At 34.5% G+C, this 13,309-nt stretch overlaps 2 protein-coding genes across 2 annotated transcripts in view; both read right to left on the bottom strand.

Moving 5' to 3' along the window:
- LOC137822726 (protein HIGH CHLOROPHYLL FLUORESCENCE PHENOTYPE 244, chloroplastic) overlaps positions 1 to 13,309 on the bottom strand; it is a 40,526-nt gene that overhangs the window by 19,974 nt on the left and 7,243 nt on the right. The window lies entirely within an intron of this gene.
- Positions 11,206 to 12,245, bottom strand: LOC137822728 (endochitinase-like). The gene has a single exon (XM_068627682.1). The coding sequence runs from the start codon at positions 12,228 to 12,230 to the stop codon at positions 11,331 to 11,333; it is 900 nt and encodes a 299-aa protein (XP_068483783.1). The 5' UTR covers positions 12,231 to 12,245; the 3' UTR covers positions 11,206 to 11,330.

The raw sequence follows: 13,309 nt of genomic DNA, 5'->3' as shown, positions 1-13,309 counted from the left end.
AATGACCAAATATATAAATACCCAAAAACTGGTCATTATATTGGTTTCAAAATAATATAATTTATTATAAAATATTATTTTATTTACCTACTTACTTTTTCATATTTTATATTTATTTGTAGATTTAAGTTTATTAATTTTAAAATAAATTTATAGAGTTTGTCAACTCAAAACAATTATGTTCATAATCGAGATATGGTTAAAAGTGAGTAATTTTTTTCAATTTTTATAATTTTTTTTTATAAATTATGAATGTGAACTAAGATTGTGATAGAAACAAAAGATAATCCAATAAACCCAAGTTGAAATTATTTTATTTTCGTAGCTCATGATATATTCCTTTTGTCCGTGTAAAAATAAAACTATTTCTCAAATTTGTTAGATGCATTTTATTTCAAGAGGAATTTTCATTGTTCTATATTTGTACTTTATCTTTCTATTTTAGTAAATATAAATATTAATTTTATGTTTCTCATGCAAATTTTATAAACAGACAACTAACTTTGGAACCGCTTATTAGGTTTAAGAAAAAAAATAAAAACTAGAAAAATTAGTCAGTAAAAGTTTTCGAAGCTGTTTGTCACAACAAATGTGATAATTTTACTTAAAAGTATCTCAAACATTTTATTTACACTCATTCAAGAAGATGAATTCAGATTCCAATATGTTTTAGCTCCTTTTTATAGACAAATCATTAGAAATAAATTAAGCTATGGTAAACAAATATATATGATACCTTGAAACATATACAAAGGATGAATTATTACTAAAAAAATGATTTCTTATATTATATCAAATAAAATAGTTTTTAGGTAATATTAAGAATATAATAATACAAACATTAGGCTTCTAGATTGAATCATTTACTCTCTTCAGGATTAGAGAACTCGCTAAGATTTTGAGCACAAGCAACACACATCCTAGCAGCCCTGGCTTCAAATGCTTCCAACACAACATTAGGCTTCAACCAATCCTCAGGTGCAGGGAATAAAACAAGCATAATATTACAACTCATAGTTAGTACTAGAAATATTAAATAAAGCCATATTTGATTTGGATATCATGAAAATGATCTGGTTAGACTAGGCATAATCTCCAATTTCACTATACCCATTTTTAACATCAGAGTGGTATTACATCAGTTGTTCCATTCGAGCCATATAAGTTGTAGTACCAACAGGCTTATTTCCAGTGCCCAGCTGAGAAACCGTCTTCATGAGATGCTTTGACACCTACATCAGATTTTCTAGAAGTTGTCAAAACAACATAATTATTCCTATAGAAAACCTCCAAAAGCAGAATGCATGGAGATGTAATATGAAGCACACATAAAAAACAATAGTATTTAAAACCATACAAAACCCACAAACATGAAGGCTTTGCCCAAAAGGAGGAAGACCTGTCAATGTCACACATGGACTATCAATTAGGACAACAAAGCATATAAAGATAGGAAAAATTCCCCAGATAAAACCATATTTTAAGTGTTATATAAAACGGCTTAATAATTACATGTCTTGAAGCAGCCAGTAGACAGTCAGACTCAAATTAAACCTTTAAAATGAAAATATAAGTGATCATTCTTATAAAATTCTATCGGTACGGTAGTATAATTTACATTCTTCGAATTTGGAAGCTATACTTGTCCAAATCCCTTAAGCTGATTGGAACCCACAATAAACTATCGTGAGTACTAAATTCTAAGTTATCTATCTAGAAAAGCAAGTAAAAGGGAAAATGTGAGTAAAAAAATGAATTAAACAAACTCTTCTAGCACCCCTGGGCTTGTTTGTACAACAAAATTAAATACTCCACAGTTTAAATTAAATAATTGAGGCACGAAATCCATTCACATCTCTTTAAACCCAAAGGCAGCTTCAAGACTCAACTCATACCTACCCTTCAACAGCTATACTGGGTTCAGAGGTAGACTCTCCCAAGTGTGATTCAACTGGAATCTGGCTTCACTCTAAAGAAGTTGATGCTCACCCTTCTTGTTAGGTAGTATCTGTTTGTAGGTGGTCTGAAAAGGAAAAAGGCAGCCCTTTGGGTGAAACCCCAAAAACAGCAACACATAGCAGTGTTAAGTATCACTGACCCCTCAAACAAAAATAAAAACCAACTTGATACTCTTTCTTACAACTTTTCTATTTAAAACAAAATATATTTTCATAATCATACAAACATTTCATAGTAGAAAATATTTCTTGACTTCAATAGTTTCAAACATTTCTTTTATTGCTTAAACAAAGTTTACTATATATGACAGTGGCTAAGTTGAATTTGAACACAAGTTCCTTGAACACACTTTTGGAATCAAACTTTTTAACAACCATGTTCTTTAACAGAGGTTTAATCATCAATAAGTAAAAAATATTAGTATGTAGACTAAAAAGAAATCCATAGTGTGAGTTTATCTTTCCACTGTGTGTGTTTCCCTCTTCCTTTCTCTTTTCTTTCTTTGCGTAATATTTATGGCTATGCAAATGCAAAATGCAAAGTGTTGAACAATATAATCTGTGATTGTCCCTGTCTGCATGTGTGTCTATCATCTACATTCAGTCACTGGATACTCTGGACTATATTATCATAATTCTAAGTACCAACTATAGCACCGAAACTCATATTTTAGCACAGTTTGTTTGAACTCACTTTGAAGTGACGACCAGTGGTAGTAGAAGAATAATGACATATGAGGATTATACTTTGTGTGGTGCTATTTAATTAAATTCAATATATCAGATTGATTAAAAGAGAAGCCAAACAACACACAACTAGCAATTAAATGAAGGAATACAAATAACAGAATCTAGGGTTTTAAGATGGGAAAGATACAGAGTGAGCAAAGGCAAGAATGGATCACGAATCAAAACTTACGATGATAAAACTTGAAAAGGTTGGCCTCCTTCGAAGCAGAGAAGCACATTGTTGTAGAATGTGTTGTCGTCGCCATTGCAGAGGACGTTGTCGTTGCAGAGTGTGTTGTCGTCGTTGTCGTTGTCGCTGCAGGGTGCATTGCCATTGTCGTTGTCGTTGTCGTTGTCATTTCTGCAGGTGCGTTGTCGTCGTCGTTTCTGCAGGTGTGTTGTCGTTGTCGTCGTTGTTGCTGCAGGTGAGTTGTCGTTTCCGTCGTCGTTGTTGCAGGGTGAGTTTTCGTTTCCGTCGCCGTTGCAGAGTTCAGATGAGAGCATAGAAGTTTACACTTATGAATTGTATTCAAAAGCTGAAAATGAAGGTGCATGTCTCTTACCTTAACTTTTGTATTCAAATTAAATGCATTAATGTAAAGGTAATATATAACCTTATTTATCATTTCAATATAGATATTGTTTCATTTGGACAACCTAATATTCAATGTGAATATTGTTTGGCCGAGGTGTGGTATGAAGAAAGATCCCTGAAAGCAAAGACTTGCCTAAAGGTTGATTTTTCTATATGTTTCCAAAAAGGAAAAGTACAACTACCTTTCCTACAACAACCTCCTAAATTGATGCTAGAGTTATTAAATGGTCAAGATCCACAAAGCCAACACTATTTACAACATATAAGAAGTTACAATGGTATGTTTTCATTTACTTCAATTGAAGGAAAAGTTCACTCTTCTGTAAATGATGGGTTTGGGCCTCCTCAATTTATTCTGCATGGAAAAAACTATCATAGCATTGGAAACTTACTCCCTGACAGTGGAGAAACGCCCAAGTTCGCACAACTTTACATATATGATACTCAAAATGAAGTCTCAAACAGAGTATCTCACTTTAGGTATGTGTTACATTAGGTTAGATTATTTTCAGCAAATTCATTTATAAAATCATTTTGAATTAATTATTTATTTAAATTTTATGTAGGTCCAATTTGAAAGAGTTGAAGTTTGATACATCATTGATTCAAGATCTTGAACATTCAAATTTTGCATTGAGGTTATTTAGACATCGATTCAATACCCCTACAACTGATGAGATAGCAACGTTAATTGTGGGTGATATGAGCAACATGGATGTAGGACGAGATATCATAGTGAAAAAAGTTTCTGGACAATTGTTTAGGTTGCATGGGACACATACAGCCTTCATCACATTACAATATCCTTTAATATTCCCCTTTGGAGAAGATGGGTATCAAGAAGATATTCCCATACGTAATTCTGGAAGTAATAGCAAAGAACGCAAAAGAAATCGTATATCGTTAAGAGAATTCATTGCATTTAGAATTCAAGAAAGAAGTGTTGAGTTTGGAAATATAGTCCATTCACGTCGATTGTTTCAACAATTCTTGGTTGATGCATATACTATGGTTGAAGCTCAAAGATTGTCGTTCATAAGAGGAAACCAAACAACAATACGTTGTGATATTCTCCACGGTGTACAAGAGGCAATGAATAGAGGAGAAACAAATTCTTCTGCAGTTGGGAAGCGTATAGTTTTACCTGCATCATTTACAGGAGGAATGAGGTACATGTTCAACAATTGCCAAGATGCAATGGCAATTTGTAAAAGGTTTGGATATCGTGATTTATTCATCACTATTACTTGCAATGTAAACTAGTCTGAAATACGTGAGTTTGTTACATCAAGAGGATTAACTGCTGCTGATAGGCCAGACATAGTTTGCAGAGTATTCAAGATGAAATTAGATCAAATGATGGTTGACTTAAAAAAAGATGAATATTTTGGCAAAGTTAATGCAGGTAATGACAGTAATCCATATTTTAAAATTTCGTTCAACTTTTATGCATTATAATTCAATCAATTTATATCTTATTATAGGTATGTACATTGTGGAATTTCAAAAAAGGGGTTTGCCTCATGCCCACATATTATTGTGGTTGGATGGAGAGAAAAAGTTAAGAACTCCAACAGACATTGATGATGTAATTTCAGCAGAATTACCGCACGCAAATTTATATCCTAAATTGTCAAAGGCAGTTGCAACATACATGATACATGGTCCATGCGGAGCCGCTTGGTTTTCCTCACCTTGCATGACTAACGGTACATGTTCAAAATTTTACCCAAAGAAATTTAAATTGTTGACTACTTTTGATGAGGATGGATATCCATGCTACAGACGTCGAGATGAAGGAGTATTCATTCTTAAAATGGAATTAAGTTAAACAATAGAAATGTTGTCCCATATAGCCCATTACTACTACTGAGGTACCAGGCTCATGTTAACACAGAATATTGCAACAAATCTAATTCAATCAAGTATTTGTTTAAATATGTCAACAAAGGTTCAGATAGAGCAAATTTGAAAATTACTAATTCTCAGAAAGACTCTACTGAGACACCAGTTATAGATGAAATTAAACAATATTATGATTGTAGATATATATCTCCCTGTGAAGCTGTGTGGAGAATATTTGCCTTTGACATTCATCATAGATGGCCTCCAGTTCAAAGGTTGACTTTTCATCTGTTATACGAGCAACCCATTCTATTTAAAGACAATGAATATATTGATGAAATACTGCATACAAATGAACATAAAAGAAAAATGCTTTTAGCTTGGTTTGAAGCTAATAAAATCTATCCATAGGGGAAAAATTTGACTTATTCTGAATACCCTAACCATTTTGTGTGGATGGCAGAACAAAGAGAATGGAAACCAAGGAAGAGGGGAGTTAGTATTGGAAGGCTTACATATATTCCTCCTGGCTTAGGGGAATTATATTATCTCAGGTTATTGTTGAATTTTAAAAAGTGTTGTTGTAATTATGATAACATCAGGACTATTAATGGTGTAATTTACAAAACGTATAAAGAGGATTGCTATGCCATGGGGCTATTGGCAGAGGATATAGAATTTATTGATGCCATTATAGAGGCCAGCAACCTTGCTTCAGGAACTCAGTTGAGAAGATTGTTTGTTACACTGCTACTCATGAATACTATGTCTAGACCTGAGGAAGTTTGGAACAAAACTTGGAAATTGTTATCTGATGACATTGTATACCAAAATAGAAAAGAGTTTAACCTACCAGGTATAACTTTTTGTTTTCCTCAAACTTTATAACATATTATTTTGTTCAAGATATGAAATGTTGTTGTTTTGCTAGGTCTTACAATTGAAGATGATCAAATACAAAACCTTTGTCTTCTACAACTAGAAGACTTATTGATTTGTAATGGTAAATCTTTAAAAGACTTTAACAGTCTTCCACAACCTATTCATTCAGATTCTTTTATTTATGAGAATAGATTCATTATTGATGAATTAAATTATGACAAGATACAAATGTCTGAAATTCATTCTTCTCTTTTTCAATCTCTAACTGCGGAGCAACTGGTTGTGTATGAGAATATAATGACAACAGTACTGTCACAAGTTGGCAATTTTATTTTTCCTATACGGGTATGGTGGCACAGGAAAAACCTTTATGTGGAAAACTTTGTCTGTTGCAATTAGATCAAAAGGGTTGATTGTGATAAATGTAGCTTCTAGCGGTATAGCTTCTTTGTTACTACCTGGAGGAAAAACAGCTCATTCTACATTTTGCATTCCTTTGTTAATAAATGAACATTCAACCTGCAACATACCTCAAGGAATTTTTCGTGCCAAATTGTTGATTGAAACTAAATTAATTATATGGGATGAAGCTCCAATGATCAATAGGTTCTGTTTTGAAGCTCTCGATAGAACTATAAGGGATGTCATGAAGGTTGTAAGTGAAGAAAATGCTCTTAAACCTTTTGGTGGCAAAGTCATTGTCTTGGGAGGTAATTTTAGGCAGATATTGTCTGTTGTAAAAAAGGGATCAAGATATGACATTGTGAAGGCAATAGTGAACTACTCAGAATTTTGGAAACATTGCAAAGTCTTCAAACTTACAGAAAATATGAGATTAAACAGTGAAAGATCAAAGCAAACTGCATCAGAAGTAAAAGATTTTGCAGATTGGATACTTCACATTGGAGATGGAGATATGGACTTAAATGAGTTGGGACAAGAAACTATTGAAATACCACAAGACATTCTAATTCTAAATGTTGAACAACCTTTATTGCACTTGGTTGAATTTGTTTATCCAGGGTACATGCAAAATCTGAACTCTGATGGATTTTTTGATGATGGTGCAATATTGTGTCCTACTACAGAATGTGTGGACCAAGTGAATGACTTCATTCTAACATTAATCCCCGGAGAAGAAATTACTTATTTAAGTTCAGACTCCCTTTGCCAATCTGATCAACAAGAAAATGCTCAAGTTGAGTGGTTTACAACTGAATTTTTGAATAATATCAAATGTTCCGGAATTCCTAATCACAGTCTTAAATTAAAAGTTGGAGTTCCAATAATGCTTCTAAGGAACATTGATAAAGCCAATGGACTTTGCAATGGAACCAGATTACAAGTAATTCACTTGGGGAAAAATGTTATTGCTGCCAAAGTTATTACCGGAAAAAATATTGGCGATAACATATTAATTCCTAGAATGAATTTGACTCCTTCTGAATCAGGCTTGCCTTTTACGTTCCAGAGAAGACAATTCCCAATATCTTTGTGCTTTGCTATGACAATAAACAAAAGCCAAGGACAAACACTTAATAAAGTTGGTCTATATTTACCACATCCAGTGTTTACACATGGACAATTATATGTTGTTGTTTCCAGAGTAAAATCCAAGAAAGGGTTGAAAATATTGATTTTGGATGATGATGGAAATACCACTAATTCGACTACTAATGTGGTTTACAGAGAAATATTTGAAAATGTTTGAAAAATATTGTTACATCCATACTTATCAGGTATGAAAATTCTTTAATCCCAAACTATTTATATTTCTCATATCTTTCTTCTAATATATCTTCTAATATAGCAAAAAGAAACCAATATTTTTTTTTTTTGTATTTACAGGTTTCCTCTTAATTTCCATAGTAAATTTTTCAACATGACTATAATGCATTACAAAGAAAGGTATTCATCTATAACTTCTTAATAAATTTCATAATTTAAATTGTGAATAATTCTGTTTTGATGAATTTGTTTCTTTGGGAGGGTTTTAATACAAGAACTCCATTGTACTTAGTGAGAAAGAAGGGGATATTCAGTACAAAAAATAGGAAGCTATTATACTTTACACAGGTTCTATATTATAATATTTTACATATGTGATGTTACATAATGCTTCCTAAATAAAGTGATCAAACTTCAGCTGTATTCAGATAGTTATATGGTTCTTTGTTTACAAAAACAAGCAACATAGTCACCAAAAACCAATAGAACTTTTGCTAATTAAATTTATTGTATCATATTATTCTATCTTATTTGTTTCGTAACTATTAACTTCAGCAGTACATTCCTTTAAACTACCAAGACAAAACCTATGACAGGTACTCAATCATTGTTAACAATTTTCAATATTTCCATGATTGTATTAATTGTCCATTCTTATATTGACATTTCTCTTTTATTTATTATTTTTTGCAATGATGCAATTAACATAAGATGCAAATTGAGATCTGTTGACATTAAATACAATATTGATCAACGCTCATATTATAGCACCTAAAGAAAAGCAACTATGTAGTCCATTTTGTATTGTTTTTAGTATGTTTAGTTCTTTTACTGAGTATATTTTCTGTTATAAAGCTTTGAACTTAACAATACATCTTACTTCTTTTGTTATGGAATTTATTTTGCATTTCCCATGAAATTGTTGAAAAATTGTTGTATGATTGAGCCTTAAATAGACTTGGTCTAAAATGATGAAGTTGATATTTATTCTATAATAGTATTTCCTATAATTCATGAGATATATCGTTAGGTGACAATTTACTATGTCAATAGTCTTTATTTAATAATATGAAACAGAATACAGTGATTTTACAATATTATTCATACATGTAGGCGTATACATTTAAGTTATGGCTTGCTGTTTTTGGAACCATGTGTTTACCATTTTCTATGTGGTTAACATGTATAAGGCAGCTACATGAATATATGATTTAAAAAATTATTTTATTTATTATTACCTCATGGATATTGTATCTAAAAGATTCTGTATGCTTTATTTTTTACAGGTACAAAACATTCCTTGCCAATTTGATGAACAAGAAAATGCTCAAACTCAATGTTTCACAACAAAAATGTACTATTTATGGATCAAACATGTCTTGCTTTTTAAATTTGAGAAAAGATGAATCTCAATATATTTGTACTTTGTTATGACAATAAATATAATACAAGATGTTATTTGTAATTTGGGTCATAATTTTTTTTTATGTATTCTTAATTGTTTACTAATAATTAAATAATTGATCTATTTGATGTATTCTTAATTATTTACTAATAATTGAATAAGTGAGGTAATTTTGATTTATAATTTTAATTGACCCTACAATCATTCTTAATTTTGATGTATAGATTTATTATTTTAAATATTAAATATTTAAAATATTCCACGGGTCAACATTCTAGTACATCAGAAATCACAGGATAAAAGGGTCGGAATTTGAAGAAAACGTATTCTGGCAATTCCAGTGGAATGTAATGAAAGTTTCAAAATAGTATAGATCTAGTAAAATGTTGGTTATTAGTGTGACTTTATTCTCCTTACACAAACTGGTATGGTATGCATTCACACAATCCAACTGGTAAATTTTGGCATGCGCATCTCAGATTGGATGCAGGATGTAAATGCAAACACTATATACATGAAAGATAGTTTTGATAGTGAACGACGATCAAGTGGATTCACTCCTTTCTATCTTGATTGCTCTGGATGATGGCGATGGGAAAGACCAACTTGTGTTATGAACTGAGATGAAATCAACTATTGTTAAAGATAAAACTGTTTGATGAAAGTACCTGAATGATTTTACGTCTAACAACTTGACCGCTAAGAAAGTTGCCAACTGTTGTGGGTGAAACGCTACTTAAGAAAAAAAAAATAGCTTAATGTTGTTGGACTCCAAGAGGTCTCCTGAAGCTGAACCACATTTACAACACCGTCATGAAGATTGAATAAGGGAATCCGATTCAGAAAGAAAAGAGGATGAGTTGGGATATTTAAACAGTTCAACATAATAAATAAAACACAGAGCACCCAGAAGGAAATCTGCCTTGAACAAGAGCCTGTTCAGTCTTGTCGCTCTTCATCAAACACCTTGCCGTAATCTACCAAAAAATAATTTTAGAACATTCATTTTAAATTGTTTTATATAGCTGTTCCATAATCATAAATTTCATTACGAGATGTTCCGGAACAAATCATAAGAAATTATTAAGCATCACCTCTAGAATATCCATTTAGGAAGGGAAGAGAATGCATGTCGTTAAATGTTAAATCATGTTTACAAAACCTTTATTTTGAAGTGTTAAAAAAATGTTAGTATTGCATGTCATAGTGTTTACTCATTTGCATGTCGTCTAAATCAATGAGAAATTATATATTCTAAGAAAAATAGCAATATTAATAATGACAATTATATAGAAGAATAGTGGATAATTACAAAAATATGTGAATGGTTTATAATGTGTTGTGCTATTTAAATATGTGTGAACAGTTGTTCTTAATAATTTGATAATTTATTTTAAAATATAATTAAAAATATATAAATATAAAATGGGAGAATTTTTTATATACTATTATATATGAAAAATATATATTGAAATTTAAGGATAAAAATTTGTGTACTCAATTCTTTATATAATACTATTTACATTTTTATTTTTTTAACACTATTTTATTTTTATTTTCTTATCTAACACTATCAAGGCAAACACTCATCAATGTTTTTCTTTGAATTTTGGTAGAAGAAAGATAAAATCAGATTTATGTGTTTTTACATTTTCCAATGCATAGATTTCTAAACTTTCTCTTCTCCTTATCCTTTAATTACAAAGAGTAAATCATTAAATTCAAACACTGTTAAAATTGTGTGTAAAGTGGTTAAATATATATTAAGTTTAAAGATAAAATAAAAAAAAGAATAGTTAGATTAAATATTTTGGGTGGGAAAGTTAGGGGTCTGGGAAGTCTTGCCGTTGATAGAAACATACTCCAATGCAGGTTGAATCCTCCCTCGCCTTGCCGTGCTCATTACAATATTTGATCCATGCAGTCATGTTTTCTTATCATTTATTATGCATTCATCACATTCTTCCACAACATAGTTTTATTATATAATAACTATAATATTTGTACGTAGATGAATGGGAAAAAAATAATAATAAAAGAGTAGCATGTTGGTGTGCATATGGTATATAGAAGTGATGAATTTATTGATAGATGGTGGGAAACTAGGAGTGTTATTGATAGATGGTGGGAAAGTTGTGGAAACACAGATTTATTGAGTTTATTTATTTATTCTGATGGGATGGGAGTCTCACTGGTCAGAGAGTGAGAGTGAATTTCCAAATGGAGTCTGTGAGTTGCAGTCAAGGTTGTTGCCATAACCAATTCCAAGCATATCACAGTATCTCTTGAAGAATCCGATGCGGTTTTCAACCCTGCTGTCCTGTCCTCGTCCGCACTCCAGGCCTCCGTTGATGATGTTCGTCACAGTGCCGTAGCCGGGAAGCCTGCGGGCGGCGACGTCGGCAAGGGAGGGGATCCATCGAGAGGTGATGACGTTGTGGCAGGAAGGCTTGGGGGACTGTGGGGTCATCCAGAACCAGAGGGCGGCCTTGAAGGAGATGAGACGGTCAGTGGCGACTAGATCAGGGTTGTTGATCAAGTCAAGCCCAATGGCACTTCCGCACTGAGCGTAGTTGTAGTTCCAGGATAACTGGATGGGACCCCTGCCGTAGTACTGCTGCCCAGGGGCGCAGGGGAACTGGGGAGTGGCGGAGCAGTACGTACCCTGGTTCACCTCCCTCAGGAAGCAGTATCCCCATGCGTATGGTCCGTCTGGCGCAGTGGGCCATCCCCCGGTTGTTTCGTGAGACGTTTGCGCTAAGAAGGCCGCAATCTCTCTCTTGCGAGTGGCCGTGTCTCCGATGTTGCCGAACCTGGGGTAAGACTTGGCGGCGGCGATGAAGGCCTCGTAGGTGTAGAAGCCTCTGCCTGGGCAGGCTGGGTTGTTGCGATGTTTGAGCATTTCTTCGAAGGTGTCCTTGGGTATGAGGGCGCTGAGACCAGTAGGAGGAGGAGTAGGGGTAGGAGGAGGAGGAGGAGTAGGAAACGGCTGTACCCCGCACTGGCTCATCCCTTGGAGATGAGTGACGAATCTCATCCCAGCAAGTCGATGAACACTGCCGGGACCATGGGTACCAGTCACCGACATTCGTTCACCGACTCCGTTATTGGGACTCAACTACCAGCCATATAAGTGTAAGGGGTTAAATTGGGATTGCTACGACGACACGACCGACCCCGATGAGCACATAGACGCGTACACCACGCAAATGAGCTTGTACACCGCGGATGATGCGGTCCTGTGTCGAGTGTTCCCCACCTCTTTGAAGGGAGGAACTTTGAGTTGGTTCACCATGCTCCCTCCCAACTCCATAGATTGTTTCGAAACGCTGGTGGCCAAGTTTGGCACTTAGTTTGCGACTAGCCGACCGCATCATCTGACCTCTATCGCATTGGTTAGTATCCGCTAGGAGAAGGGGGAGCCATGAGGAAGTTCATTGAAAGGTTCGGGAAAGTAGCGATGAGCATCCAGGACCTTAGTCCCGATGTAGTAATGCATCACTTGCTTACTGCCTTCCCAACGAATCCCTTTGCGGACAGTTTGTGCATGCAACCTGCTGCAAGCTAGGATGAGCTTAGGCGCCGAGTTGCTAAGTTCATGCAGTTGGAAGAACTGCGGGAATTCAGAAACCAAACCCGACCCGAAGCAAGTGGAGAGAAGAAAGAAGAGAAGGATCGCGAGGGAAAGTCTAGGTCTGGACGCGGAGATCCGAGGAAAGACAACTGAGGACCCTAGTTCTAGGTATACACCCTTCAACGTCAATCGAGGGAAGATTTTACAAGAGGCATTAAGTGTGGAATTTATGCCACCACCAAGGAGGGCCCTCAACCCCGTCGACGCTGCCTACAACAAGAAATGCCGGTATCATCAGAATACCGGTCACACGATCGAAGAATGCCAAGCCTTGAAAGACAAAATAGAAGAGCTTATCCAGGCCGGACATTTATGCCGATTCGTGCGTAATGGCCGAAGTACCAGACGCTCACCTCATAAGGAGGAGCACACTGGAAAGAGGGATCGCACCCCTCCGAGAGAGGGAGGATGACCGACGCCAGGAGCGTTGCATAAGGAGGGACGATCCTCCGAGGAACAACAGACATGGTAATAGGAAAGTGATAAACACAATTGCTGGAGGGGATGACACGAAAAGCGCAAGGAAGAAACAC

This window comes from Phaseolus vulgaris, chromosome 9 (genome assembly GCF_000499845.2).
Source record: "Phaseolus vulgaris cultivar G19833 chromosome 9, P. vulgaris v2.0, whole genome shotgun sequence".
In the NCBI taxonomy this organism is placed as follows: Eukaryota; Viridiplantae; Streptophyta; class Magnoliopsida; order Fabales; family Fabaceae; genus Phaseolus; species Phaseolus vulgaris.
Note: the sequence above shows the minus strand (reverse complement) of the source record. Positions and strands in the feature narration are given on the sequence as shown.

What these genes read in the sequence shown, in the direction of transcription:
- LOC137822728 (XM_068627682.1), bottom strand. Translation starts at nt 12,230, where the DNA reads ATGTCGGTGACTGGTACCCATGGTCCCGGCAGTGTTCATCGACTTGCT.